Source organism: Corvus hawaiiensis, chromosome 29, assembly GCF_020740725.1.
Source record: "Corvus hawaiiensis isolate bCorHaw1 chromosome 29, bCorHaw1.pri.cur, whole genome shotgun sequence".
Taxonomy (NCBI): domain Eukaryota; kingdom Metazoa; phylum Chordata; class Aves; order Passeriformes; family Corvidae; genus Corvus; species Corvus hawaiiensis.
This window is the reverse complement of record NC_063241.1, coordinates 895787-923781: the sequence shown is the minus strand read 5'-3', so window position 1 is coordinate 923781 and position 27995 is coordinate 895787. Positions and strand designations below refer to the sequence as shown.

Below are 27995 nucleotides of genomic sequence, written 5' to 3'. Positions count from 1 at the left end.
TCGGACGGTGCCTCCACCCACCTCAGCCTCGCAGCAAAAGGGCTTTTGCATCACAAAGCCTCTGCTGGCTACCGGGACCCCCGCCGTGGCCCCCTCCCCGTCCAGCTGAAGCTGCCAAATACAAGGAATAACCATTCCAAGGGCATTCCCATGCCATGGCGGGGGCTGTGGTGGGGAGACCCCCCATCCTCTGGCGGGGTCCGGGGCAGCCAGCGCCAGCTGCTCCCCCACTTCTGCTGCATTGGGTTAACACCGTGCCCGGGCTCAGCATCCTCCTCTCGTGCGGGGTTTGCCAGCTGCCAGGAGGGAGGGACGGGGAGGGACGAGGCGCCTGCCAACACGGTAATATCTCTTTTTTTTTCCCTTCTTAATTAGGGGAAGGAATAAATATAAAAGGAGGAGGGAAAAAGGGAAGGGAGAAAAAAAAAAAAAAAAGAAGAGTGGAGGACACGGACACACACACAGAAGCCTCTTTTCTCGGTGCCTGCACTTATGCCTGGTGCAGCTCCTTCCCAGCCGTCCTGCCAACCTGCTGCCGCCCGCTGCCCGCGCTGCCCCGGAGGAGCCGCAGCTCAGCCCCACGCCGGGACCCCGGGCCAGGGGACCCCCCGCCCGCGCTGCCGTTCCCCCCGCCGCGGGGCTGCCGCCACGCACGGAGCAAGGTGGGGTGCGGGGAGCGAGTGGGGCCGGCGGCGCCCCGGGCGCTGCGGTGTCCCCGGGGCGCTGCCGTACTGCGCTTTTCATTCCAATATCGCGTTTCACCTCCGCACGGGCAGAAAGTGAGACGAGACCTGAGCCGGCGTGGGGATGCCGAGAGGTTTCCCGGTGCTTTTCCCCGCGGGATGCAGGCGCGGGGGGCACAGGGCGTCCTCCTGCCCTGCAGCGGGGGATGCTCGGGGCTGCGGGACCCCTCGGTGCCGCTTCGGGGAGGTTTGTCCTTGTCACCGACCCTCCCGAGCGCAGCATCGCGCTGCAAGTTTTTTTTTCAAAGGGAGCAGCTTGTAGCGGCTCCGCAGCGCCGGAGGCAGAGCGGGGGCTGGGGGGGCTCTTGCGAAGTTGGAAGGAGAAAGGACTTCGGTGCTGCCCGGCTGCTGTAGCCTGGAGCCCAGCCCGTCCCGCAGCCCCTCCGGCAGCGCGGCTCGAAGCTGTTGGGCAGAAGGGGCACTTCCCGGGCTGCTCCAGCAGCTGCTCCCACAGGACCCTCGTTTTGGGACAGGGGTCAGGGATCCAGGATGGGTCTGGTGTGTTCCGTGAGTCCTCCCCGTGTGTCCTGCAGAGTCTCTGGCCGGGTCCTTGTCCCAAGGAGGCTGCAGTCAGGGTAGCAATGGAAAGGGAAACTGAGGCACGGAGCCGGACAGGGATCCGGCTCGCCCCACTCCTGCCCGGCCGTGTCGCTGCTCCCCGTGGGGGTGGGCTGGGTTCAGGGGCAAAGCTGCCGGGTCCCGGGGGGCTGGGGCCGAGCCCAAGGTTTGGGATGGCTGTAGGGCACCGCCGGGTCTCCCTGTCCTCCCTCGGCTCTCTCAGCTCTGTCCCCACCCTCTGCTGGTTTCCCAGTGGGGGCGGCAGGAGGGACCAGGGGGAAAATTTTCAGGATTTTCATGGCTTTTTCCAATCAAGCAGCCCCGGTGTGAACCCCAGATCCACCGTGGGGTGTCCCGGGGAGAGGGAATTTTACTGCAGTCCCCTTCCCCTCCCGCAGCCGGAGCATTTCGTCCCCAGGATGAAGGGGCTGCCCTTGAGCAGCTCTGCCAGGGGCCGCTGCTCCTGTCACGCCGACTTCTCCTATCTCGGCCCAACCCAGAACCTGTTGCTTTTGGCCGCCCGGGGGGTGGGAGAAACCTCTCTCTGCCCCAGCCTGGAGCCTTTTCCAACTTCTGGGCTCAGGCATGGCAGGGAGAGGGTGAGCAGGATATTTTAGGGCTGCTTTTCAGGGAGTGTTTTTAGACTGGGGAAACTGGGAGATGGGGAGATTTTGTGCTGGGAGCGGGGAGATGCAGATTTGCTGGTGAGCGGCAGCGGGGCTGGGTTCCACCCCTGCCGGAATCTGGGACCCCCATGCTCCACCTCTCACTACCGTCCCACCTCGTGCCTCAGTTTCCCCACCTGAGCCCCAGAGCCGGGGGAGGCGGGGATGGGTGTGCAAACCTTCACGTGTGCGTGTGACACACTTACCCAGGGGTACACGTGCTCGTGTGTCCCTGGCGGCTCCTGCGGGGTCTGCTCCCACCCCCACCCCTCTGTGCGGGACTGAATCTCCCTCCTCTTCCTGTGCTCTCCCGGACCCCCGTGCAACAAGGAGCCCCTTTCTCCCTGTTGGGGGGGGGGGGCGAGGGGTTCTGGCAGCTGGAGGGACCCGAGGGACCCCCCTTCTCCCCACCTGCTTCCGGCCTTTTAAGCTCTGCCAGCAGCCGCTGCCAAGAAGCTGCCGGGCGCTCCCCGCGCATCCCTGAGCTGGCGTGTCCCTGGCACGGCCCCACTCCGGGGACCCCTCCGATGGTCGCACCCCACCCGCCCGCGGGGGTGGGGACGGGTCTTGGGCGCAGCGGCAGTTTGCAGCTCCGGGGGGGACGGCCACGGCTCAGCCACGTGCGAACGGTGGCCGCGGCCGGGGCTGCGGCTCCGTCGCCGTCCGGGGCGGCAGCGGCGTGTCCGGAGCCCTTTGCTGGTGGGGATGGGGCTGGAGCGGGGCCAGGCTGTGCCGGCGGCTGCTGACTCATTCTGCAGCTGAGCATCCCTGGAAAGCCACCGCTCTGCTCCCCCCTCCTCCAGCTCGCTGCGGGCTGCCAGGGCACCTTGGGAGCCGCGATGAGCAACCATCACGTGGAGGGGACAAGGGGCCGCGGAGAAGAAAACCCCTCTCCGGAGATGAAAAGGGACACCCCCCCGGCCAGCCACTCGCAGCATCTCCTGCATCGAGCCCTGGACCAGGTGCTGCAGCCCCAGATCCTGCAGGTCCTGTGTTCAAGGAGCCAGATCTGAAAGCAGGGCCGAGCTCCGGGGAGAAAGAAAGATCATTCCTGTCCCAAAATAGACTTCAGCTCCATTTTCCACCTGGTTTCCCACAGAAATGGAGGTTAGCAGGCCCTGCCACGTGCGTGCGTGCCTGTTTGTCTGTCTGATCCTGGCAGCTCCTGAGCTCTGAGGTCTCTGGGACCATTGAGCCTCACAAGTTGCTGCCATTATACCCATTCAACATTTTTTGGCTGCCCTTCCCTAGTCCTGCTCCCAGCTTTTCCCTCATGACGTGTGGGTCAAAAGATTTTCCATTTGTGGAAAACAGGAAAAAAACCCAACGCAAAAATCCAACCCCAAACCCCAAACTTGACGTCTGAGCATCTCTTGTCATCATGGGACTCCAGGACTTCGGGACATCCCCCATGGGCAGGGTAAAACTGGGTTTAACCCTTTCCACATCCCATTCCCAGTGCCAGCACACCGGTCCGGTCAGGGATGGGCACAGGAGGGGATGAGACACTCCAGCTTGCCCAATTCCTGTGGAGTTTTATCACTTGGATTTCCTCCCCAGGGCTTCAGGGCTGCTGTCCGCGCCACCATGGCGCCTTGGGGACGGGAAGAAAAGGTGCCTGTGACAAAAGCCTTCCTCGCTTGGCTGCCCGGGGGGTGGCACCAGCCCCCGTGCTGGAGCCTGGCCACGGCTGCCACGCAGAAGGGTTTTGTCCCTTGGTCCAGAACCATGGGGCTGCATTCAAAATATCCGTCCGGAGCACGGAAAGCCCCTGGCTTGGCCCTGGCACCACTGGCAAGGTCCTGGGCAATCAAGCTTTGGCTGCTCCTGCTGAACTCCTGCTGGGAAGGGGACGTTTGTGGTCTGCACAGGATGGTCGATGCCCATGGCGCGTGGTGCCAGGGAATGCACCTGGTGTGTGCTGCCAGGGCTGTGTGTCCATGGCGCCAGGGGCTGTGCATCCGTGGTGTGTCATGCCAGAGGCTGTATGTTCATGGTGTGTGGTGCCAGGGTTTTTTGTCCATGGCTCCAGGGGCTGCGTGTTCATGGTGTGGCGTGCCAGGGAATGTACATCACTGGCGTGTGGTGCCAGGGTTGTGTGTCCGTGGTTCCAGGGGCTGTGTGTCCATGGTAATTGGTGCTGGGGTGTGCATGCACAGTGTTTGGTGCCCAGGGCTGTATTCACACCCCCTCCCCAGAGCAGTGGTCTCCTGGGCACACTGTGGGAACACTGCTTGAGGAGGGATGCAGGTGACCAGGACAGCCTCCTGTCAGGCTGTTCCTGGTGGCCAGTGACTGGACATGGAGCTGCCTAAGCTGCTTCTGTGGCTGCTGGAATCAATACGGTGCAAAGAGCTCATAAATTACAAAGCTGCTGCGAGCCTCAGGGTGCGCTGTTCCCAGGGAATGGCACAATGCATCCCTGGCACGGGAGGCTGAGGAGCCTCGAGCCCCACAAGGAGCCTCTGCAGAGAGGTGAGGGGGTATTGGAGCAGTGCATCCAGCAGGGACATCTCCCCACATTCCCAACATCAGCGTCCTCTCTGGATGGCTGCAAGAGCAGCAAGGGCAGCCGGAGCCCCCCTGGGACATGCCCGTCACCCCCTGTGCTGCTTCCCGGAGAGGGCTGGTGATGGTGGTGCTGCCCACTGGGCTCTCCTTTCAGCGCTGGTCCCCAGCCCACCGGTGAGAGCCCTTTGTGCCAGGCAGCCTGAGAGAGGCCTGGGACATAATGGCTGCTTTGGTCAGCCTCGGTTTTCCCAGCCTGCGCGCGGGGAGCCTCCAGCGTGAGCTGAATGGCAAAGAAGCCGTCCTGCTCCTTCCCTCCCCCTCTGCCCCGTGCTTTGTGTGCTCTGGGCTGTCCCCCCAGCAGCCCGCTGACCTCAGCTCCCTCCGTGGCCGCCCCCGGCAGCGCACACGTGCACAAGCGCACGCACACGCGTGTGCACACCCGTGCCAAAACGTGCGTGCAGCAGCGCGAGCACCCGTGTGTGCCCTGCTGGCTCCCTCGCCTCCCTCGCCACCTCTTTCCTGACCAAACAGCCACTGTTCAAACCCTTCCTGAGGTTTCTCACGGTGGCACCGTGGGCACATGGCCCTGGTGCTGGCATCGCCTCCCTGGCCACTGCAGCCGGTGCTTGGGCTCAGGCCGTCTCTGCTGTCCGGGCCAGGCTGGACTCTGCTGTCCCCAGGGGACCCAGCTCCCAGGGGAGGTCAGAGGGGCTGGATGGTACCCAGTGGCTCCCAGCCAATGGTCCTGGTTGCTCATGTTGTCTTCTACCTCCTGTGAACCAGGGCACATTTCCTCCCCTCTCCTCTCCTCTCCACTGTCCAAGGGTCCAGGTTACTCTGCGGCCGTGCCAGAGCTGACCTCTCCCTCTGTGCCCCAATGCTGCGTGCATCACCCCACCCCCACACACATGGGCTGAGGGATCTCCCCAGACACTCCCCCTGATGCAGGGATGGGGTATTTTTGATGCTTTTATGGATTCTAAGCACAGCTGGTGGTTTTTGCTCCCCCCTTGCAGGGCAGAGCATGGCCCCAGCCCTCCCGCTGCTGCTGCTGCTCTGGGTGTTTGTCCCCACAGCGGTCCCGGAGGTGTTTGGCCCCGGAGATGGCACAGGTAACTCGGCACCATCGCCCACATTTGTGTAACTCCCTGCCCCATTGCTGCCCTGCCGTGAGGGTCTCGGGGGGGCCCCACACCAGTCCTGCTCATGGCTCCTCTCTTCTCCCACCCAGAGGACCTCAAGGCTCTGCAGGTCTCCATCCCACGCCACCCAGCCCTCGATGCTGTGCTGGCAGGCGACATCACCATCCCCTGCCTCATCACCTACCTTGGCCCCCAGCCCACCGCTGCCACGGGCGGCCGCCGGGCGGTCCTGGGAACCCCCCGGGTCAAGTGGACCTTCATCTCTGAGGGCAGGGAGGTGGAGATCTTGGTAGCTCGGGGCGACAGGGTGAAAGTGAGCGAGGACTATCGGTTGCGCGCCTCCCTGCCCATCTTTCACCAGCGCTACACCAATGCCTCCCTGCTGCTCACCGAGCTGCGCCCCAACGACTCGGGCATCTACCGCTGTGACGTGCAGCACGGCATCGAGGACGGCCACGACATCCTCCATGTCAAAGTCAAAGGTACTTCAAGGTGGGGAGTGGTGGGATTTGGGGGGGGTCGGAGCCCTCTCCTGGCTCAGCAAATGCCCCCCTGGGTGCATCTGCACCCACGTGGGTGGGGGCTGCTGTGAAGCCCCTTGCCCATGCCCGTGTCTGCCCCCAGGGGTGGTGTTCCACTACCGGGAGGGCTCCATGCGCTACGCCTACACCTTTGCCGAGGCGCAGGAAGCTTGTGCCCGGATCGGCGCCAGCATCGCCACCCCCGAGCAGCTCTATGCTGCCTACCTGGGTGGCTACGAGCAGTGTGACGCCGGCTGGATCGCTGACCAGACCGTCAGGTGGGCACCACAGCTGCCTGGGCCTTGCACCCATGGCCTCACCCCATCATTCCCTCGCCAGTCACCAGCCCTTCCCTGTGCTTTCCTGCCCCAGGTACCCCATCCAGACACCCCGCGAGGCCTGTTACGGAGACATGAACGGCTTCCCCGGGGTGAGGAACTACGGAGTGGTGGACCCGGAGGACATGTACGATGTGTACTGCTACGCTGAAGACCTCCCAGGTGCCCGTGGTGCTGCCAGCCATCTTTTGCCCTCCTCTGCCTTTGCTCCCACACTAACTCGCCCCTGTAACCCGTTGTAAAACCAAGTGTAAAAGCTGCCCTGCACTGCAGGCGCTGTCTCTCGGGTGCGGGGACGGACTTGCTGTGCTGCTTCCTAAAGCATTCCTGGTTCAGTCTGGTGGGGGGTGGTGCTCTCTCCCTTGCAGCAGGCAGTGCTCAGGCTGGGGTGTGCCCACAGCCATCTGCCCCAGAGCAGCAGCATGCTGTGTGTGATGGTTTGGGGTTTGTGCCATTTGTGCTCGTGCCGTGCTTTGCATGTGATGCAGGGCTGCAGATCCTGCCTGGCTGCGTGTGCATGGGGGTGGCTGGTCACTCCTTTGGGTCCTGATGGGGCTCCCCACCGGTGGTGGCAGCTGCTGTGGGGTCGGTTGGGTGGTGCCAGGCAGGTGGCAGGGATGAGGGACACGTCCCTTGTGTGCAGGGGACGACGCGCTGGGACAGGGAGAGCAGTGCAGTCGTGGGGGCTGATCCGTGCCGTGCCTTAGGGCAGCGGCCTCCAGCCCTCCTCAGCCCCACCACAGAGCTTGCACTTCTCCTTAGAAATGTCCCACACATGGATTGCACCGTGCAGGGCATGGACCTGCTCCTCTGCAGGCCCGTTCACGGGCGCTTCAAAGTCTCAGGTCCGTTTGCAAGGGCAGGAATCCCACGTGGCGTGAGAGCTCCAGCCGTGCCTGCGCTGTGGCTGTGCATGTGCAGGGAGGCAGGAAGGCAGGCAGGGATGCAGGCAGGGATGCAGGCAGGGAAGCAGGGAAGCAGGCAGGAAGGAAAGCAGACAGGGAAGCAGGCAGGAAGGAGGGAGGAAGGCAGGCAGGGAAGGAGGCAGGAAGGCAGGCCTCCTCCAGCCCCTGGTGTGCCACCACACACCAGAGTCTCCCTCTCCACGCCAGCTCTTGGGGTCATGCAGAGAGCAGAGGAGGTGAGGAGGGTCCCGCAGCCCGTGCCGCACTCCCCAGCTCTGACGCTCGTCTCCTTCCTCTCTTCGCAGGGGAGATCTTTTTGGAGACGGCCCCAGACAGGTTCACGCTGGAGGAGGCGGCGCAGCGCTGCCGGGCGCTGGGCGCGGAGCTGGCGAGCCCGGGGCAGCTCTACGCAGCCTGGAACGCGGGGCTGGACGCCTGCAGCCCCGGCTGGCTGGCCGACGGCAGCGTCCGCTACCCCATCGTCACCCCCCGGGAGCGCTGCGGTGGGGCTCTGCCGGGCGTCAAAACCATCTTCCTCTTCCGCAACCAGACGGGATTCCCCGATGCCCAGAGCAGATACGATGCGTACTGCTTCCGAGGTAAAGAGGGGCACCGCTGGCCCGCAGATGCTCCCAGGCAGGGACCAGTGGGAGGCCTCGGGAAGCCTCCGGACAGGGGTGCGTGTGCCCGGCGGGTGCGCTGGGTGCAGCAGAGGCGGGGTGTCCTGCGGGGCCGGGGTTGTGGTGGGATCCCTGCGTGCTCTCTGTGCCGGGTGCTGCGCTGTCGGGGCAGAGCGGGGGTGGGTGTTTGGTTCCGTCTCAGCCTGCTGTGGTGGGATAGGGGTGCCTTGCATGCCAATACACCGTGCCAGGGGAGGGTTAACCTGCATGGTCCTGACACTGCATGCTGATACCTCTCGATAGAGGACGGATGCTCTGCGTAGTCTCAACAGTGCATGCTGACACTTTGTGGCAGAGTAGGGACGCCCTGCATGTCCTCAGTACTTCGTGCCACTTTATTGTGACAGAACAGGGATGTCCTGCATGGCACCGTCGGTCTGCATGAGCTCTGTGGGCACGGCTCCGAGAGGGTTCATCCCCCAGGGCTGCTGGCCTGGGAGGCACTCCTGGGTCCCTGGGGCTGTGGGATGCAGCCTGCCAGGCTGGTTTGGGGCGATATCTCCTGTGGTGGGCAGGAAGGAGACCTGTGGGCAGCGGCATGGCACTGCCTGCGAGCGATGAGGAAGGACAGAGGCTGGCAGGGATAACGGGCACGGAAGGCAGAAGGGCTGTCCCTCCACTCCTCCTGCCTGATCCCACATCTCTGTGTATCCGCTCAGGGCCATGGGGGCTCACGGTATGGGGATGCTGTGCATCTCTGTGCCTCAGTTTTGCCATCTCTCAGCAGGGAAAGACATGGCTTAGGCAGGATGGACCCGTCCCATGATTCCACAACCCCTGTAACCCACTAACTCCCCGTGCACGTCTGCCCTCCCCCCCGGGAGTAGAGAAGGATCCCCACAGGGAGGGGAATGCAGGGTTTAGGGTCTGGCCCCATCCTGTGCTGCCGAGCCCCACAGCCCCTACTGGGGCTGTTGGCTCTGCCAGCGCCTGGGAGGGCCTGATCCTCCCCTGTGCTGACCCTATCTAGAGGGGGAAGGGGAGACTGAGGAGAGATGGGTCCCTACTGAGGCGCCAAGGCTCCAGACCTGCTCTGGGGTGAGGTCATCTCTGCTTGCCATGGAGCCAGGACAGGGCAGTAATATCCCACTTTCTTTCTGCCCACAGAAGGGACAAACTCTTTCCCTGAGGCTGCAGGAAAATACCAAGCCCAAGAGCCCGAGGAGAATCTCCTCCAGGAGATTGTCACAGTGGCAGAAAAGCTGGAGGAGCTGCAGCTGCCCAGAGCGCAAGTGGAGATTGAGTCGCGAGGGGCTATTTACGCCGTCCCTTTCTTTGAGGACGCTGAGCTGGAAAAGCCGAGCCAGTCCCCTGAAGACGCACTGGGGCCAGGGGCCCGGCACCCCCCGCTAGCTACCTCCGTGTCCTCAGGTCACCCCACCTCTGCCTCCCTTTTCCCCACAGCCCTGGCTGTCCCTGAGGCAGGTGTCCCCCTAGGCTGCGGTGTGAAGCTGGGGAGCCCATCCCCTGCAGAGGAGAATGGGGGGACAGGGACAGTGGGGCAGGGACTGTCCCACACCCGTAGCTCAAGCAGCTGCTGTGGTGCTGCCAGGGCTGGGACACACAGAGCAGCCACAGGATGGAGGCACCAGGATTGCAAGGAGAGGTCAGAGGCACCTGAGGGTGCCCGGGTCACCCAGCTGTCCCCATCCTTCCCGTGGAGGCGGCACCCATGGCCGGGGCACCAGTGTAGGGCTGTGCAGTGGCACGGGGACATCTGCGTGTCCCTCGGCTGGAGTCCAGTGGACAGGGTCTGTGCTGGACCATGGTTTAGCAGCGCAAGGAACTGGAGAAGGGAGCTGGCAGCTGGAGGGACACGAGGCGAGGTGCAGCGGTGAGGGGCTGAGCATGGCCCCCACCACAGGAAAGCCGGGGCTGGGCTTGGCAGTGGCCGGGCCAGAGCTCAGTCAGCCGTGCCGGTTCAGAGGGGACAGTGTCACACGGGCTCGGGGCCACTTCCATCTCCCCACGCACCTTTGTGCGAGCAAGACTGGCAGTGCTGGCAGGCGATGCCGGTGCCCGCAGCCCCGCGCTCCGGCTGCCCCCCGGCGCCGGCCTCTCACTGCCTTTCTGCCTTGCCCTTTGCAGAGGAGGAGCAGGGAGCAGCGCCGGGCGGGGGCCCTGGCAGCACATCGGCGGAGAGCCCGGGCGGAGGGCGAGACCCCAGCCAGCCCCTGGAGCCAGAGGGACCCACCGGTGCCCCAGCAGGTGACACGGAGCCTCCTGAGGGCTTTCCTCGGCCGCCCAGACCCGTCGCCCCCACACAGCGCCCCGACCGCCCGCGGGACGCCTTGGGGCGGCCGGCCCACGCTGCCAGCCCTGGGGCACCTGGGCACCGTATGACATCGCCAACCAGTGCCGCTTCTGCCACCTCGACAGAGAGCCGAGAACCTGGCGGGACCCCCCGCCGCGGTCACAAGTCCGGCGGGGCGAGCACCCCCGTTCCTGCCGCCGAAGACGCCGAGCTCTCCGGAGACGTGGTGGAAAGCCCCGCGGCGTCCCCGCTGCCTCCCGCGCCCTCGCAGACGCAGGAGGAGGGGGAGGAGCAGTCGGGAGCCGTGTGGCTCCCCTCGCCTGGGGTTCCGGGGGACGGCAGCACTGTCCCCGCGGTGACACCGTGGCACGCAGAGCTGCCTGGCAGCAGCAGCGCACCGGCCCCGGGAGGAGAGGAGGCTGCGCCGCCACCGCCGGGCGCTGACCGCGGGATGCCTGCTGCAGCTTCCGAGGAGGAGGAGGAGGAGGAGGAGGAGGAAGAGCAACCTGCTCCCTCCATTGCAACCGTGGAGGGTTTCCTTGCAGCCGTTCCTGGAGAACCAGGTGGGACCCTCAGGGATGGCCTCACCTCTCCCCGTACTGACAGTTCTGGGGTGGTCCTGACGGGGACCCCATTGGGGGACCCAGCCCCCAGCACGGCTGTGCCCCTGCCCGCCCTGCCCACCGAGCGGGCCAGCGTCGGGGCGGGTGCCTGCTCGGCCCAGGGTCCCTGCCGTGCCACCCTTGCCCTCGGTGCAGCCCTCCTGGCTGCTCTCTGGCACTAGAGATAGCCAACACCTTTCCTTCACGCTGTGCTTCCCTCTGTCTGTCCGTCTGTCCATCTCTCCTCTTTCTCTCTCTCTCCTCCTCAGCTGGGTAAGGGAAGGTTACAGGTCTGGAGAAGCACATATTTGTCAAACAAATTGGTCTGATCTCTGCATGCACTTAAATCTTTTCTACTTCTGTGAAGTGTTTTAATGACTGTTTCCATGAAAAAGCCCAATAAGCAAAAGGTGGCCCCAGCCCCTGCTCTGACTAACCGTGGTACTAATAAAGGGAATTAAAAGCTTTGTAGAACAAGCATCTCGGCGAGCTCTTCCCTTCGTCCTTGCGCCTGCTGCCCATGCGCCTCTCCCACTGACGAACTAATCCCCCGATCCCGGCCCTGCGAGTCCCCGGGAATGGGGTGGATGGGACGGACCCCTGTGAGGTCTGGGAGGGGTATGGCTGCTTTGCACCCTCCATGTGGCCCCCCCTGGGACTGACTGTTCCTGCACCGCCCCGGGAGGAGGGATGAGGGCTGGATGCTGCATGGCACGAGCAGGGAGAGAGACATGGGGGACACTGATGCGTCATGGGGTGCAGAACCCCACCAAGACCACCCTGCCTTGTGCAGCTCCCAGTGGCCGAGCACCCTGAAATCGCTGCAGTCCCCTGTGGACCACGTCCCCCACCACCTGAGCCCCAGTCCCCCCACATGGGGGCTGAGATGGGTGAGCAGTGGGAACACGACCTGCTGTGGGTGGGTGTCACCCACCAGCCCCACCCTCTGGCCCCCCCACTGGGATGATCCCAGCTCTGATTCCTGTCCTGCAGCCAAGCCCCTGCCACCTCTGCCCCATTCCACTCCCTGCAAGGGCAGCTGCAGCAGAGGGGACCATGTGGGGCCCCCCTGGTCTGGCAGAGCCCTGCCCAGTCCCGTGGCACGGAGGAGGCTCTGTAGAAAGTGGCCAGAGCCCGCGGGGTGGCTGCCTTTGCCCTGGCAAGGACAGATGCTCAGGAGGAGCCAGCCGTGTGACATTAGGGCCCTCCATCACTCATCCTGTTCCATGCCTCGGTCTGCTGGGGATGAGCTGTACATCCCGAGTCAGCCACTGGCACCTCGCGGGGAGGTGACGCTCCCTGGGCATGGGTGAGGGTGGCACCGAGCCGAGGGCCATAAAATGGGGCATCATTAGGCTGGAGAGGGTCAAGGACTCTGAGTCTCCGCTCGGCCGGCGCTGGCAGCAGCCCTTCATCACGCTCTGGAGCTGGGCTGGGAGCACACGATGTGCTCTGGGTGCATCAATGACTGTGACGGGCTTGTGGGGCTGTGCGGGGCGGGGAAGGTGCCGGCTGAGTTATCAGCCCTGTCCAGGCTGGAGGTGACACCAGAGGGACGGGGGTGCAGTCACCTTGCTGCCAGGCCGAGAACATGTGGCTGGAAATGCCAAAAGGTTTATCTTATCGTCTGCATGTTCCCCTCCCAAAACACAATGACTGCGTCACTCCAGGGCCCTGGGCAGAGGGATCGGACCAAGGGCTGGTGTGGCAACGGGCCCAGTGATAGGAGATGAGAGCATCCAGCTGTCATCTCTGTGCCCTAAGGGGAGGCCAAAGGCCCAGGTCTGGCCAGCTCTGGGCCGCGGTTGCTGAGCTGTTCACACGCAGTGGTGGAAGGGCAGTGTGGGATGGCTCTGGGCACATCACAGTGCGCCTGAGTCCTTCACCTGCCCCAGAGCTGGTGGCCTCAGGAGCCAGCTCAGAGACCTGGCTGCTGTGGAACACAGGCAGGGATGAGGCTCTGGCACTGCGGGGCACTGAGGAGTTCCCGAGCTCTGCGGTGAGGACGGCTGCGTGTGCCTTGCAGGTGGCTGTGTCCCCAACCCCTGCCTGAACGGAGGGACCTGTGTGGAGGACGGCGCCCACCTCACCTGCTTGTGCCTGCCTGGCTACGGAGGCAGCAACTGTGAAAGACGTGAGTCCCCTGGGTCCCACCGTGGCCACACTGGATCATCCCCATGCAGCTCCTGCTGCTGTCTCGGCTGCAGAACCAGCGGCCCAGGAGACAGAAATGTGGGGAAATCAGGAGCTTGGGGTGAGTTGGGCTCCATCACCCTGACCCTCTCCTCTCTCCCTCCTTGCTCCCCGCCATGGCTCAGCACTGCGGAGGTGCAGCCCCGGCTGGGACAGCTTCCAGGGAGCTTGCTACAAGCACTTCCCCACTCGGAGGAGCTGGGAGGATGCGGAGACCCAGTGCAGGCACTACGGGGGGCACCTGGCCACCATCCTGACCCCCGAAGAGCAGGACTTCATCAATGGTACGTGACAATGACCCAGACCCTGCTGCATCCCTCCACCTCTGCCCAGGGACCCTCAGTGCTGGGCTGCGAGTTTTAAACACGTAGCAAAGAGCCAGGGTAGAGCCCAGGCCTGGTGCATGGGTGGGTGGACACATGGATAGAGAGGTGAGAATATGGAGAGGCATGGCAGCAGACAGGCTCAGTCCTGGGCTGCTCACAACAAGACAGACATTGAGGGGCTGGAATGTGACTGGAGAAGGGAACAGAGCTGGGGAAAGGGGCAGGAGCACCAGGAGAGGCTGAGAGAGCTGGGGGGGCTCAGCCTGGAGAAAAGGAGGCTCAGGGGGACCTTCTCCCTCTCTACAACTCCCTGATAGGAGGGTGGAGTCAGGTGGGGGCCAGGCTCTGCTCCCAGGGAACAAGGGACAGAACCAGAGGAAATGGCCTCAAGTTGCACCAGGGGAGGTTTAGGTTGGATATTGGGAAAATTCCTTCATGGAAATGGTGGCACAGGCTGCCCAGGGGAGTCCCCATTGCTGGAGGGATTTCAAAGACTTGTGGATGTGGCACCTGGGGACAGTGGTGCCCTTGGCTGGTTGGACTTGACGACCTGGCAAGGCCTTTTCCAACAAAATTCCATGATCCAGTGATGGGCAGACAGACCAGCAGAGGGTTGGAAGTGTGCAAGTAAATTTGAAGGCAAAGCCATAACCTGCCTGAAATCAGCCTTGGAGGGGGGGGGGGGAAGGCAAGGGGAGGCAGAGCAGGGGACAAGTGCTGTGGGAATGGGACAGAGAGCGAAGAGGCCTGAAGGGACATGAGGGTGAAGGAGGAAGGGGCAGTGACAGACCTCACAGGGAGCTGCAGAGACACGTAGGGACAGGCAGGGAACCACAGGGACTGGCTGAGCCAGAAAAGGGACTGGTAGAGCCAGGTGGGGACTGATGCAGACAGGTGGGGACTTGCAGGGACAGGCGGGGACTGGCAAGGACCTACAGAAGCAGGTGGGGACCGGCAGAGCCAGGTGTGGACAGGCAGGGACTGGCGCAGACATGTGGGGACCTGCAGGGCCAGTTTGGGACCTGCAGGGACAGGTGGGGACCGGCAAAGCCAGGTGCGGACCTGCAGGGACAGGTGGGGACATGCAGGGACCTGCAGGGACAGGGGGAGCCTATAGGGATCTGCAGGGACAGGCGAGAACCGGCAGGGCCAGGTGGGGGCCGGGGGGACAGGCGGGGACCTGCAGGGACAGCTCGGGACCTGCAGGGAAGGGAGGAGACCGGCAGAGCCAGGTGAGGACCTGCGGGGACAGGCGGGGACCTGCGGGGACAGGCGAGGACAGGCGGGGACAGGCGGGGACAGGCGGGTCCCGGGGCTCTGCCGCCCTCTCCCGGCCAGCCCCGTCCCGCCTCCCTCGGGGATGAGGGGTAAAAGGGTCCCCCCATGTCCCTTTCGGGGCTCCCCTTGTCCCCAAACCTCCCAGCACCTTCCCGCTGAAGGGCGAGAGACACCCCCACATCCCACTCACCCCCAGACCGCAAATCTCCCCGAATTCAGCCTCCAGCACCCTTTCAGACTCCCCCGACAGGTGGTGCTGGGGCACCTGGATGTGTCCCCGCCCCAACACACCCGCTGTCCCCCAGACCAGTACAGGGAGTACCAGTGGATCGGCCTGAACGACCGGACCATCGAGGGGGATTTCCAGTGGTCTGACGGGAGCCCCCTGGTAAGTGGGGCTGCCAACCCCTGTGTGCCCCCGCCGGGGGAACCGCCCCGCCCGGCACCTCCTTACCCTCCTCCAGCCCCGGGGTCCAGCCCCGGGGCCGGGCTTTGATGCTCTCAAACAAGAGTCGCTTGCCTCACCTGGGCTGAGCATCCCCAGGGGAGCCAGACCTTGGGATTTGGGGTCCCGCGGCCATGCCAAGGGGCATGGAGGTGGGACCTCATTCCCGACGGGGATGTCACAGCCAGGAGGCTGCAGATGGGCGTGTGCTGGCGCAGCAACCCCCCCCACACTGAAGGGGTGTGCTGGGATGCCCCGTGCATCCCGTCCCGCCTGTCCCCCCAGCTCTACGAGAACTGGCATCCCGGGCAGCCCGACAGCTACTTCCTCTCCGGGGAGAACTGCGTGGTCATCGTGTGGCACGATGGGGGCCAGTGGAGTGACGTGCCCTGCAACTACCACCTCTCCTACACCTGCAAAATGGGGCTGGGTAAGCTGTGCCCAGGCTGGGGGGCTGGGGCTGCACCCCCCACCGCCCCAAAGAGGGGCTTCCCCACCACCTCCACAGCAGGGAGACGAGTCCTGTGCGTGGGACCCTCAGCCCGTTTGGGCATTTTCGGGGCTGGGGGGGCCCGCCGTGGCTGACCGCAATGAGCCGCCCCCCCCTTGCAGTGCAGTGCGGGCCCCCCCCCGCCCTCAGCAACGCCCGAGCCTTTGGCAAACCAAAGCAGCGCTACGAGATCGGCTCCACCGCTCGCTACCAGTGCCGGCTCGGCTTCGCCCCGCGCCGCTCGCCCGTCATCCGCTGCCGCGAGGACGGCACGTGGGAGCCACCCCAGCTGGCCTGTCGCCCTGGTGAGTGACGGGCTCCCCCCGACCCCCCCAGCATCTGCGCACGGCGCTTTCCCTTCACCTGGGATTTCTTGTCTCCCCCCAGGCCTGGCTCAGCCCCTCAACCACTGAGTGAGTCCCTGGGGCAGCAGCCAGCACCTCTGCAGGCCCTGGAGCTGGTGTGGATGGGGACGGCACTGGGACCCCGGCACGGACCCCGACGTGGCACGAAACCTCACTGTTGGGTGTCTGCCCCCTTGTTTGTTTTATATCTGTACAAAGAAATCCTAATAATTAAAGACCCCCTCAAAAGGAACCGACAGTGGCCCAAAATGCAGCACAACAGGAGTTCTGTTCCCAGAGTCACAACAGAGTTGAAATCAAGGGGGGCACCACGGGCAGGGGATGGCAGGGACGTGCCAGCATCACCTCCAGCCATCTTCTCCCACCTCTACCCTGAGGGTCCTCATCCTGTGACACCCTGGTGGGGGTCGACATGGGGACATCCAAGCTCTGCTGCAGCTCAGCACCCATCCTGAGGTGTGGGGGGGCTTCTGCACTTCCCTGGAAAGGCAGAAGCTGCTGCCGCAGGCTTGGAGTGAGTGCGTGTCGCTCAAACCCCCTCTCTGTGCTTCTGTGGGTATTAAAACCAGTAAACAGGTGGCACAGAGTGGTGACTGGTTATTTGGGGGGACCTGGCACAGGGATGGGACTGGCAGGGCTGCACAGTTGGAGCGTGGCAGCACTGGAGAGCCTGGGCACACAGATGTCCCCAGGAGCCACAGAAGCAGGGAGACACAACCCAGAGTGCCCCCACATCCCAGCAGCACCGGGCACTGGCCAGGGCTTGGGTTGGGACACTGCTCCCAGCAAATACATGGGGCTGGGCCAGCACATCACCAGTGCCAGGGCATCTCCCCATGCTGTGATTCCCCCTGCACTGTGCCAGGTCCACGGCTTTTTATAGCTCTCCTGGGCTGTACTGAACAGCAACATCCGTAAAACCCCAAAGTGAAGTGGCTGGAACGCAGATAACCCCCGGACAGGGCGCCGGGGATGGAAAGTCCCTGTCAAATTCCCCTCGTGGAGAGGCCAGATGGTCCCAGGGGAAGGAGCCAGGCATGCCTTTGCCATAGAGTTTTGCTGTTGCTTTATTAATTGAGACGGCGCCACACCATTAGTCACACTCGTTAATGCCCAGCCCGAGTCCTGTGCACTTGCACCAGCCAGAGCAACCAGCCAGAGCGACCAGCCAGAGCAACCAGCCAGAGTCCTCATGGCTGTGGGGAGCAAGGATGGGGCGAGGGATTCACCGGGGGTGGGGAATGGGCAGCCTGTGCTGTCTGCTGGGGGCTGGATCAGACCCCCCTTCCTGGTCCAGCAGTGGCTCTGCCTTCTCCAGTAAGTCCCAAACACCCCACAAGCCTCACAGCAGGTTTGGACACGGGCACCTGCTCCATCAGGGGATGCACCAAGCACCCAAATCCAGCTCTATCACTTTACCGGAGGGTGCCTGAACCACCCCAAATCGCTGGGAGACCCCCCCCTCCTACCCTGCCTCAAGCTCTCTGCCTGGGTGATGAGGGCTGGTGTCCCACCGCTGACAGCGCACCTCTCCTCCCAGTGTTCTTACTTCCCCACGAAGCAGTAGGTGCCGTAGGTCCTCATCTCCTTGCTGGGGAAGCCGAAGCTGCGGACGCCGGGGTCGGGCAGGCCCCCGCAGCGCTCGCGGGGGATGGTGATGGGGTACCGGACGCTGCCGTCCGCCAGCCACCCCCCGTCACAGCGATCCAGCTGTGAGAACTTCCAGGCGGAGTAGAGCTGTCCCACTTTGGCAATGGCAGCCCCGTGGTTGCGACACGCCTGCCCGGCCTCTTTGAAGTTCAGGTGGCCCCGGATGAAGTAGACCTGGCCTGGGGATGGGGGAGGACACCGAAGGTGAGCACCTCCCCCGCAAACAACCCCAGCCCTGTTGCAAATCTGGGTGGGCAGCAGGGCTTGGTGACGCTGTGACAAGGACAGGGGACCGCAGCACTACCTTGAAGAGCAGAGGTAAAGCAGAAAGCATCAAATCGGTCCTTCTGCTTGTCCCTGGCGCCATAGGTCCGGACACCAGGCAGGAGGAGGCGGCCACCACACGGCTCCCGCGAGTTGATGATGGGGTAGTGGACGGTCCCGTCAAGGATCCAGCCGGCGTTGCACCAGTCCAGACCCTCTGTCCAGGCTGTGGGGGGAGAGGCAGCTCAGCACCGGCACTTCCCTCCTCCCCATACCCTGGTGTGGTTTTGGGCTGAAGAGGAAATTTTTTTGAATGCTTCACCTCTGTACAGCTGCTGGTAGGTGGCAAGGCGGGAGTCCTGCTGCTCGCAGGCTCGCTTGGCTTCGTGGTAGTTGAATTTGTAGCGTCCGTTGCTGGGCTGGTAAGGGAAGACGACTCCTGGAGGGACAGGGACAGGGTGAGGGCGATGCTCTCCCCGAGGAGGCTTTGACTTAAGATCCCTGGGGGTTCAGTGCTGAATTTAAGGCTGGGGAACAGGGCGGTGCAATGGGGGACACAGCTGGAGGCAGAGAGCCACGCACCTCCAGTGGGGCTGAGGCTCCCCCTCCTGCCGCCTCCCCCAGGGACATAGCCCAACCTCACCCTCAAGGTGCAGCGTGAGTGAGACGCTCTCATCCTCCAGCCCATTGACGAGCTGGCAGCGGTACCGCCCCTCGTCCTCCAGCGCCACATCGGTGATGGTGAGCGAGGCGTCGAAGCGGTGGCTGTGCCGCAGGCGCACCCGCGGGCTCAGCGGCCCGTAGTTCTTGTGGTACAGCCCGTTGGTGATGATGATGATGTTCTCCCGGTAGTTGGCCGGCTCCACCTTGCTCCACTTCACGCGGTAGTTGCGGGGCAGGGCGCGCAGGACGCAGGGCAGGGTGGCCGTGGCACCGCGCCGCGTGTGCACCGTAGGGTGGAGGGGCTCCAGCAGGTACTGCAGGCGCAGCGGGGCTGCAGCCCCCCGGGCAGCCTCAGCACCGATTGCCACCATCCCCCCAACACCTCCCCGAGCATCCCTCAACCCTCACCAGCGTCTGATGGTTTCCATCACTCATCCTGGCTCCTCTTCGTCTCTCCTGCACCTTCAGGAGGCACAGCTCAGCCCCTGCCCTGGCTGGACCCACCCAGCATCACCTCCCCCCTCCAGCACTGACCCCAAACAGCAGTGCCCCGTCCTCCCTGCAGGCCCTGCTCCCTGCACGGGCTCCACATCCTGCCCCCCAGGCCCTGATCCTTACCCAGGCTCCCTGTCCTCCCGCCAGGCCCTGCTCCCTACCTGGGGTCCCGGTTGGCCGCTGGAAGATGCTGGACGCTGGGGGTGCTGCCAGGAGCCAGAGGCAGCCGAACAGGAGCAGCCTGTGCATCCTTAGAGCCGGGGGCAGGACGGTGCCTGGGGGGAGTGCAGGGGTTGGGCACATGCAGTGGGACACACCCCACCCTTGGTGGGGCCCGGAGGATGTGGCCCTGCTCCATGGGGGCTCTCTGACATTTACTGTGCAGAGGGGACAGCCGCTTGCAGGACACCGACCCCACAGACTGTGCCAACCCTCCTTCCTGGCACACCCCCAGTCTCTTACCGTCCCCAGACACGTCCTTCGGGGAGCCGCTGGTCCCATCCAAAGCCCCCAGCCCACGTGCTGCCCCAGCTCCTGCTGCTTCCCGTCTCCGTCATCAACACCCCATGGTGGGGCCGAGGGCTCTGGGAAGGCCGGAGCTGTGCCACGAGGCTCCTGGGAAGAGGTGACACAGGGACACAGGGACACGGGAGGTGGCGAGCAGGTGGTCCCAGCCAGCCCCTTCCCTGTCACCGTCCTGGGGCGGGCGGTGTCCTGGCAGCCCCGTGGCCCCACGGGCCCTTGATGCCCGCTCCCATGGTGCCGGCCGTGCCCTCGCTCCCTGCCCTGTCACTGTCTCTTCCCACTTTCTTCTCTTTTTTTTTCCCTCCAACACCTCCCCGAGGAGCGCACAGGGAGGAGGAAGCACAATTTCCCATTGTGAGTGTCTTTCTCTTTATTGTTCTGCTCGGCAAAACACAGTGTGCCCGGCTAACAAACATCCCTTTATCTGCAGGCCGCGGCGTTGGGAATTCAGGGAAAACGACAGTTCTGCATCGGGCCCCAGCAGCCTCTTGGGCTGGCAAAGCCTCCCCTCGGCGTTGGCCCCCAGGGCTGGGACGCTGCTCTCTGATCCCACAGACATCAGCGCAAGGGTTAATTTTATTCTCCTCTCCCTGTCTGGGATGAAGTTCCCATCCCTCGAGGCTCTGGAGGGTTGTGCAAGGGGGGTGTCCCACCACTGGAGTCCCACTGGATTTACCCGGCCCTCTGAAAAGGCGTCAGAGAGACTTCCCCATAATCACCTCGGGCCGGGATGCTGCCGGGAGCAAAACACAGGCACACAATGGGGCTGTGTTCTGGGCTCCCACAACGTCTCCCTCCCCCAGGATCCATCTGGGAGGGCGGAGGAAGCTCTTCTCGAAGGAAGCACAAGACAAGCAGCGACTGTCCCCAGCACCATCCTGGCCCCACCATGGCACGCACAGCACAGCCAGCAGCACCCCCCGGGGAGAGAGGCACCAGGGCGCACGTTCAGTCCCCAGGCCCTCATCCCCCACCTGCTGCCCACTGCTCCCAGCCTCTTTTCAAGGAGGGGCATCAATTCTGATGCCAGCAGGCTGAACTGGAAGCCTTCCTCCAGCTCAGAATGCTCAGAGCTTTGGCTCATTTTAACGAGCAAGCGGTGCCCGTAGCTTTGCTCTCCCCGGGCAGCGGGAGGTTAAACCGCAGCAGCAGCGCTGCAAGCTCCTCCCTGGCAGCTCCCCGCCGTTATCTGCTGCGTCCATGGCTCTGCAGAGTGTCTGTCATCTCCCTCCCTCACACTTCCTGTGCCCACGGCTGCAGGAGCAGATCCTCTTCTCCCCCAGCAGCAGCTCCGGGCTGGAGGATGCTGATTGCCAGCTCTGCGGTACCACAAACGAGCTGAGTGTTTCTCACTTTTTTCCCAAGTGAAGGCAGCAGCTACAGTCCTTAGCCCTCACAAAACCACAGCCTGAAGCAGAACACTTGCAGGGGCTCCCATAAGTGACTCATCTCCCCTCCCCATCCCGATGGCATCGGGGCATGACCCCAGCCCACCACTGCTTATCTGAGTTCAGAATTTGGCCCAGTGCTGTGGAAAGGAGTCACCCAAGTCACTTCTCAAACACACACTGTGTTACTGCTCCGCTCCTTGTCTCTTCTCCTCCCTTTTTGGGATCTGCACCCACTCTTGGTGCAATACAAACACCTCTGCAGAAGCAGAGGCAGCCAAAGAAAAGCGAAGGAACCCCTCGTGCTCAGCTCCCCCAGCTCCTGGCGTGGGCTCTGTCAGGAGCCCGACTCTGCTCCTTGCTCTTGTTTTTCAAGGCTCAGATTCTCCTTCTCCCTTCACAGGCCCACAGGAAACCTCATCCCCAAAGCCCCCTGAACACTCATTTCTCCTTCTGACCAGGGAATTTGAGCCTACTTTTGTGGGACTTTGCTGAGCCAGCACCTGCACAGCGGGTCAGTCCCCCCCGCTTGTGCATCACCCTCCACCTCCTCTGCCTGACCCAGTCCTCAAAACCACCGTGTTTCTACAACACAGAGGCTGAAACCTTATGCATCCCCCCCCACAGCTCCTGCCACTCCCCAAATCCTCCCCCCGCCCCATTTGCACCCAGCGGAGAGGGACATTGACCCCACACAGCCCACACACTTCCCAGCACAATGGCCTGAGCCACCTGATGTGGCAATGCCAGGTGTGGAGGCGTGCCAGGGCATCCAGTCCCGAGTTTCCGTGTTGGCAGCGCTGTCCCGCTCCCGGCAGTCTCTTGGAGGTGTGGGAGACAGGGCAGGACCTGGCAGCCACCCTGGCAGGCGGAGTTTGCGCTCCTAGCGTGGTTCTCCTCATGCACCCCGTTTGCAGGGGTTCATCTGCCCTGGCTGCCCCCCAACATGCCTGAGCACACAGCCACCTCGAGGCTCCGGCTCTCCGGGCTGTGCTTCCTCCTCCAAATCCTCAACATCCTCCTCTTCGCCGTGTTTGCCCGGTACAGCCCCGAGAGCAGCCCCAGCCACTGCCCTCCACAGCTGGACTGCAGCCAGAGAAACCAGGACTCAGGTTTCCAGCAGCCCCGTGAGTACCCCCACGCCCATGGGTGCAGAGCAGCTCTGCTGAGGGGGTGGCACGGGGTGTCACCGTGCTCAGTTCATGCTGCAGACCTGTCACAGACCCCAGAGTTAGAGGGAACATCAAGCTTCAGGGTTGGGGTACTGGTGCATCCCAGAGGGGGTAAAGCAGACATCCTGCAAGGATTTCTGAAACGCTTGGACAGAGCCAGCCCCAAAAGAGGGATATTTGGGTTAGGACACGTGTTAGAGCAGCTGGAGCTCAGAGGGGATCACTGAGTGACAGGAAAAACTAGGGCTCATCCTCCCATGCCTGGTAGGGAGCACAGCAGCTGCTCCTGGCACTTTAGGGTCTGTAAAGCTTCACACTGACCCGCTGGGTTTGGCAGTGCCGGGGGATTTACACTGAGCCCCTTCCCCAGAGGATTTGGCTCCCTGGGTGCTACCGCAGGGTCCAACGGGGGGCTGGGGGGAGTCTGCCCTGCTGGGAGCATCCTACTGCATGCTGGGCATCCCTGCAGAACTCCCGCCGGGATGAGGGGCTGACCCTCGCTTTCTGCAGCAAAGACAAGGTGGTCAGTGGGAGAGGAGCCTCGGAGAGTCCTGGCTGAGGGAGGGGAGCGAGTGGAGCCGCTGGGCAGGGAGCTGGCAGCTGGCAGGTTCTCCTGGTTTCACCTGCCCGCGGAACCCCACCCAGGCAGTGACTCATGGAGAATGCCGGGCCACAGCTGTCGGCTCAAGGGGTGTAAATGGCATTTAGCCCAAGCAAGAATCAAGTACCCCACCCTCTGGTTTGCCATCAAATGGTACCAGACTAGTCCCAGTTCTCTGCTCATCCTTCCTCTCTCCTCATCCCATGAATTGGGATGTGATGTTTCTGGGGACAGCAGTGAGGTCCCAGGGGTGCTGACATCTCAGACCCGTCTTCATGCTGGTCTAGTGAGTGCAGACAGCTCTTGGCCACCCCAGGAGGTTTCTGGGCTGTGGGGTGAACCGTGTGAGTGTCCTGAGATATCTGGACAGGGCACTCGCAGACGGGGTGACCGGGAGCCCTGCAAAGGGTGACTGGGCCACGTCAGGCAGGGATGGCTTTACCTGGGCCTGGCACTCCCCACTGCAGATCTCCAAGGAAGATCATCCACCATGGTTCCAGACACACAGCAGTGGAGTGAGCCTTCAGCTCCCCAAAGCCTGTCAGAGCAGGGGGGGTCCTTAGCCCTGTCTCAGTCCCCTCAGGGACCAGCAGGCAGGAGGGCGGCTGCCTGCCCTCAACACCTCCAGACCCATCCTTCTGCCTCTCTTCTGCCAGGTTTCTGGGATGTCCACATCCAAGTGCTGCTCAGCTTCGGGCTCCTGATGGCATTCCTCGGCCGCTATGGGCCAGGCAGTGCGGCCATCAGCATCCTCATCGTAGCCTTCGCCATCCAGTGGGCTGTTCTGCTCCAGGGGTTTTTTTACTTCTTCCTCAACGGCAAAATTTACGTGGGAGCTCAGAGGTAAGGCAGGAGGGAGCTGCTGCTGCCCAGACGGCTCATCCCAGCCCAGCCCTGGCACACTGGCTCCCTCCTCTGTAAAACTCACGGCTCTGCTTTGGAGGAGGGTTTTGCAGACAAGCAGGACCAGGCCTGTGCATTGTTCGAGTACCGCCCTAGTAAGGGCTGTGTGAGTACTGCCAAGGCTGCAGCCAGGCTGCACCCTGGCCCCCACCTGCCTCAAGCCCAGCCATCCCTTTGTCACCAGCATCACAAGGCTCTGGCTGCCTGTCCAGCTTGCAGGAGCAGTGGGATGCAGGGCCTGGGCTGTGGGCTCGGCTCCTGTCCCCCCTCAGCTCTCCCCCAGCTCCCGTGCTCATCCCTGGCAGTGCCAGCTCCAGTCCCACACCTTTCCTCTCCTTCCCAGTATAGTCAGTGCTGACTTCTGCACCGCAGCTGTTCTGATCTCCACCGGGGCTGTTCTAGGCAGGGTAAACCCTGTCCAGATGCTGCTGCTGGCCCTGCTGGAAGTCACCGTGTGCACTCTCAATGAATACATCCTGCTCAGTCTCATGGGGGTGAGTCACCGACTGGGGAGCCACCAGAAAGGGAGCGGCTGTGGGTTTAGGCTGCTCATGTCACGTTCTGCCTCGTCTGGAGAGACAAATCCCTTATCCCCACTTCCTGCGCGATGCTTGTCTGTACTCACCAGGTAAGAGACAGCGGACGCTCCTTGACCGTCCACACCTTTGGTGCTTATTTCGGCTTGATGGTTTCACGGGTCTTGTACCAGCCCCACAAGGACCAGAGGAAGAGGGAAGAGCAGCAGGACATGGGGCACCAGTCGGATGTCTTCGCTGTGGTTGGTACGGAGCTCGAATCCTACAACACCTGAGTCATAGAGCTGGTGAGGGAAGGGTCGTCACCAACACGAGGACAGTGAGGCTGTGGCTTTGGCCAGGAGATTCCTGCAAACCATCAAGGACAGATGTCCTCCACCTCCCCAGGAACCTGTCATGGGGCTGCACCACCCTCTCCTAGATAAGGCTTTTCCCTGTGTCCTACTGGTACCTCCCTTGCTGCAAGCTGTGGCCACTTGCATCTCTTGGCACTCACGAGAAGTTTCTGTCCCACAAGGGATCAACTCCAGCATCAAGACCTGCCTGTTCTACTCCTTGCAGGAACCATCTACCTGTGGATCTTCTGGCCCAGCTTCACCTCCGCCACCACAGTCCTCGACAATGCTGAGAACTGGGCAGCGCTCAACACCTACTTCTCCCTGGTGGCAAGTACCATTGCCACCTTCATCCTCTCTCCTGTCCTCTACGAGGAGAGCACCCCACGAATGGTAAGTCCTCTCCTGGGACAAACCCAAACCTCATGCCCTGCCCACATCATGCCCTACAGGGATAGTGAGCCTGAACACACCCAGGGCACAAGGGGATGCTTGTTAGGCTTCCTTAGGCTCGTTAAGAACCAGTTTGATTCCTGAGGAAGACAACCCCTCCCAGTCCCTTGCTGGGGTCAGGGTTCCCCTGACCATGTCCTGCTCCATCAGGTTCAGATCCAGGATGCCACCCTGGCTGGCATGGCCGTGATGGGTATGGCTGGGGAGATGCTGGTCACCCCCTTTGGGGCCCTCATCGCAGGGTTTCTGGCTGGTCTGATCTCCCCACTTGGCTTCAGATTCTTCACGGTGAGTCACCTTGGGACAGCCAAGGACACTGATCCCAGGTCAGGGAACCATCTGCCTTTGGCAGCAGCTGCACGGCCCACCTGCAGCTCCCAAACCTGCAAACACGGGGCTGCAGCACAGACTCCCTGGGCAACCGACCCCCATCCCAATACCAGCTCTTCCCTACCCTCCCCAGCCCATGCTACGCTCCAGGCTGAAAATCCAGGACACGTGTGGGGTTCACAACATCCACGGGCTGCCGGGGATACTGGGGGCCTTGCTGGGGACGCTGCTGACGCTGCTGGCCACCGCAGACACTTACGGTGACAGGTGAGAGGAGCCAGAATCAGGGGTGCCAGTGACTTGATGCACCAAGCTGGGACCACCACAACCCCTGAGATCAGGGCTGCTCCACTCACCCTCTGTGACAGCACCCCTTCAGAAGACATCACCCAGAGCCACGAGCCTGTGAGAACACGCTCCCGAAAGCCTGTCCCCTCTCTGGCTTACAGGCTGGAGCTTGTGTTCCCGCTGATGGCCCAGGGCAGCCGGACGATCACTGACCAAGTGTTGATCCAGCTCAGTGCCCTGCCCCTCACCCTGCTGCTTGCAGCGCTCGGGGGCTGCCTCACAGGTGAGTTTTGCCTCCAGTGCAACGGGATGGAGGGTGCGAGGGGCAGGGGGATTGATGGATTTTGGGGGGAAAGGGCAGGAGCAGCCCCAAAGCAAAGCATCCCCATCAGGCAGGCCGGGCAGAGCCCAGTGGTGCTCAGCGCTGGGCAAACCCAGTGGAGGTCGGGGCTACCCCCCGGGACCAGGGCTCCTCTTGGGGCCGGGTTTCCCCCAGGGGCCGGGGCTCTCCTCGGGGTTGAGGCTCCCCCCGGGTCCGTGCTCCCCCCGGGGTCAGGGCTCCCCCCGGGTCCGTGCTCCCCCCAGGGGTCAGGGCTCCCCCCGGGGTCTGGGCTCCCCCCGGTCCCGGCTCCCCGGCGCTGCCGCTAGATGTCAGGGGAAGCCCGGGCAGCGGCCGCCCCGCTCTCAGACGCCCTCGCCCGGCTTTCGGCGTCCGCAGGAGCCGTTCTGAAAACCAAGGTGCTGAGATCTCCCCCGGACGCGCAGTACCTGGAAAACACCGTCCTCTGGGAGGTAAAGCTGGGGAATTGCTGGTAAAAAGGGGTTTATGGGGCTCAGGCAGCAGCAGGGGTTGGATGTTTCCCCCAGCCGCTGGTGCTCTCCCTCCTCTTGCAGCAGCATTTAGGGCAGGAGAGCTGCGGTAAATGCCCCTGGTCATGGAGACAGAGAATCCCTGACTCATTTCAGGTTGGAAAAGCCCTCTAAAAGCACCAAGTCCAACCGTTCCACCACTGCCAAGGCCACCACTAAACCATGTCCCCAAGGGCCACATCCACAAGTCTGTTAAATCCCTCCAGGGATGGTGATTTTACTCCAGCCTGTGCCAGAGCTGGACAACACTTTCAATGCAAGAATTTCCCCCAATATTCCATCTAAACCTTCCTGGTGCAACTTGAGGCCATTTTCTCCTGCCCCTACCCAGCCCCGATCTGCCCTGAGTAGGGCCCATTTCTGCCCCTCTCCATGTCTCTGGTGCAGGTGGCCGAGGAAAGATGTGACCCCAGGGCAGGCGGAAAGGAGCTGGGCATCAGCACCTTGGTGTAATGACCGCGAATCCCCAGTGAGGTCCTGCACCACCAATCGTCTGTCATTGCCAGTGCCCGCTGGCTTCTGGCAGCCTGAACTTCCCAGCAACCTGCTCTGGAGACAGCCACACTCCTTCCCATGCAGGAGCCAGCTCCTGGCCCCAAACGTTTTGGGAGCAGCTGGGGGTCCCCAGGCCTTTGCAGGGTGAAGAGGTGCTGCAGTATCCTGGTGCTTGTTGTGGGAGCAACACGGCTCTTGCTCCCAGGGACACCTCAGGGTGTCCAGGCTTGGCTCAGCTCTTCCTCTCTCTGCTCCTTGCCTCAGTTTCCCCATCAGCTGCTCTCTGAAGGAACGCAATGAGAGGAGGAGGGATGACTGCGTTGGGGAATGGGCACAGGAGGCTGAACAGAAAGCAGCAAAGACTTTGTACAGACACTTTTGCACACAACAATTAAAATATATGGATTTTTTTGTAGCTTCAGGATTTGCCCCTGAATTCTCACAGCAGCTGCCCAGCTCTGCTGGCTGTTTCCTCCAGGTGTCATTCCAGGGAGGAAAGCAAAGCCCCCCAGTTTTCCCTGCACCCTAAACACTGATGCCCATTTGTTGGGTTTCACGGGTTGTCCCATCCACCCGAGGATGGAGTGTGGGACAGCCAGAGCAGCCAGCACCCAGGGGCAGGAGCAGGGTGACACCGGGGTCCCCAGTGCAGGGGTGACCGCGGCCTTGCCCTAACCACTCATCACCCTGCACCAGGGGCTGGTGCCAAGGAAGAGCCCTCCTCTCAACAAATAAATGCCCCCAGCACTCAGCCCCGTTGTGAGAGAGATGCTCCTCTGGCCACTGCAGCCCCGGGACCCCCAGAACCCCGGCCCCACATCCCCCTGCAAAGAGGCTGTCACCCCCTCCGCCTGTCCCAGGTGTGGTCAGCAGCCCCCAGACCTGCCTGGGAGCAGATTGGAACACCCTGGGAGTGTGGTAGCTCGAGAAAAGCCACAGAGGGTCCTGCAGCAACCAGAGCAGGGGCACAGCCCCAGAGGACTCCTAGAGGGGCTATGGTGGATGTGCTGG

At 63.0% G+C, this 27995-nt stretch overlaps 3 protein-coding genes across 6 annotated transcripts; 2 read left to right on the top strand and 1 right to left on the bottom strand.

Annotated features, from left to right (window-relative positions):
* The first annotated feature begins 140 nt into the window (after nucleotides 1-140).
* Nucleotides 141-16595, top strand: BCAN (brevican). 4 transcript variants are annotated; one of them, XM_048288991.1, is made up of 15 exons: nucleotides 141-342; nucleotides 5494-5589; nucleotides 5709-6101; nucleotides 6244-6418; nucleotides 6513-6640; nucleotides 7689-7982; nucleotides 9171-9434; nucleotides 10152-10271; nucleotides 10443-10880; nucleotides 12946-13053; nucleotides 13238-13396; nucleotides 15022-15104; nucleotides 15447-15591; nucleotides 15774-15956; nucleotides 16039-16595. In XM_048288991.1, exons 1-15 carry the CDS (start codon nucleotides 156-158, stop codon nucleotides 16062-16064), a joined length of 2799 nt encoding a protein of 932 aa, XP_048144948.1. In that variant the 5' UTR covers nucleotides 141-155; the 3' UTR covers nucleotides 16065-16595. The 4 variants fall into 4 exon arrangements, with proteins under 4 accessions (XP_048144948.1, XP_048144952.1, XP_048144950.1 ...); XM_048288992.1 differs by lacking the exon at nucleotides 141-342 and adding an exon at nucleotides 422-662; XM_048288995.1 differs by lacking the exon at nucleotides 7689-7982.
* Nucleotides 16596-17065: 470 nt separating this feature from the next.
* HAPLN2 (hyaluronan and proteoglycan link protein 2) lies at nucleotides 17066-19903 on the bottom strand. Its single transcript, XM_048289081.1, has 6 exons — nucleotides 19551-19903; nucleotides 19250-19363; nucleotides 18574-18924; nucleotides 18253-18369; nucleotides 17971-18156; nucleotides 17066-17845 (listed from the first exon to the last, which is right to left on the bottom strand). Exons 2-6 carry the CDS (start codon nucleotides 19335-19337, stop codon nucleotides 17562-17564), a joined length of 1026 nt encoding a protein of 341 aa, XP_048145038.1. The 5' UTR covers nucleotides 19338-19363; nucleotides 19551-19903; the 3' UTR covers nucleotides 17066-17561.
* A 1776-nt stretch (nucleotides 19904-21679) lies between these two features.
* On the top strand, nucleotides 21680-27405 carry RHBG (Rh family B glycoprotein). Its single transcript, XM_048289111.1, is given in 11 exon segments — nucleotides 21680-21838; nucleotides 21841-22128; nucleotides 23431-23617; nucleotides 24021-24171; nucleotides 24306-24459; nucleotides 24775-24941; nucleotides 25152-25289; nucleotides 25465-25598; nucleotides 25781-25902; nucleotides 26338-26411; nucleotides 26877-27405. Coding segments are annotated over 11 exon segments (1575 nt in total). The 5' UTR covers nucleotides 21680-21744; the 3' UTR covers nucleotides 26943-27405.
* Nucleotides 27406-27995: the final 590 nt, after the last annotated feature.

What these genes read in the sequence shown, in the direction of transcription:
- HAPLN2 (XM_048289081.1), bottom strand. Translation starts at nt 19,337, where the DNA reads ATGCACAGGCTGCTCCTGTTCGGCTGCCTCTGGCTCCTGGCAGCACCC. An exon ending in GCGGCCAACCGGGACCCCAG is followed by an intron (nt 18,925 to 19,249) that starts GTAGGGAGCAGG and finishes GGGGGGCTGCAG; the next exon opens with CCCCGCTGCGCCTGCAGTAC. An exon ending in CTACCAGCAGCTGTACAGAG is followed by an intron (nt 18,157 to 18,252) that starts GTGAAGCATTCA and finishes CTCCCCCCACAG; the next exon opens with CCTGGACAGAGGGTCTGGAC.
- BCAN (XM_048288991.1), top strand. Translation starts at nt 156, where the DNA reads ATGGCGGGGGCTGTGGTGGGGAGACCCCCCATCCTCTGGCGGGGTCCG. An exon ending in AGCTACCTCCGTGTCCTCAG is followed by an intron (nt 9,435 to 10,151) that starts GTCACCCCACCT and finishes TGCCCTTTGCAG; the next exon opens with AGGAGGAGCAGGGAGCAGCG. An exon ending in AGCCGTTCCTGGAGAACCAG is followed by an intron (nt 10,881 to 12,945) that starts GTGGGACCCTCA and finishes TGTGCCTTGCAG; the next exon opens with GTGGCTGTGTCCCCAACCCC.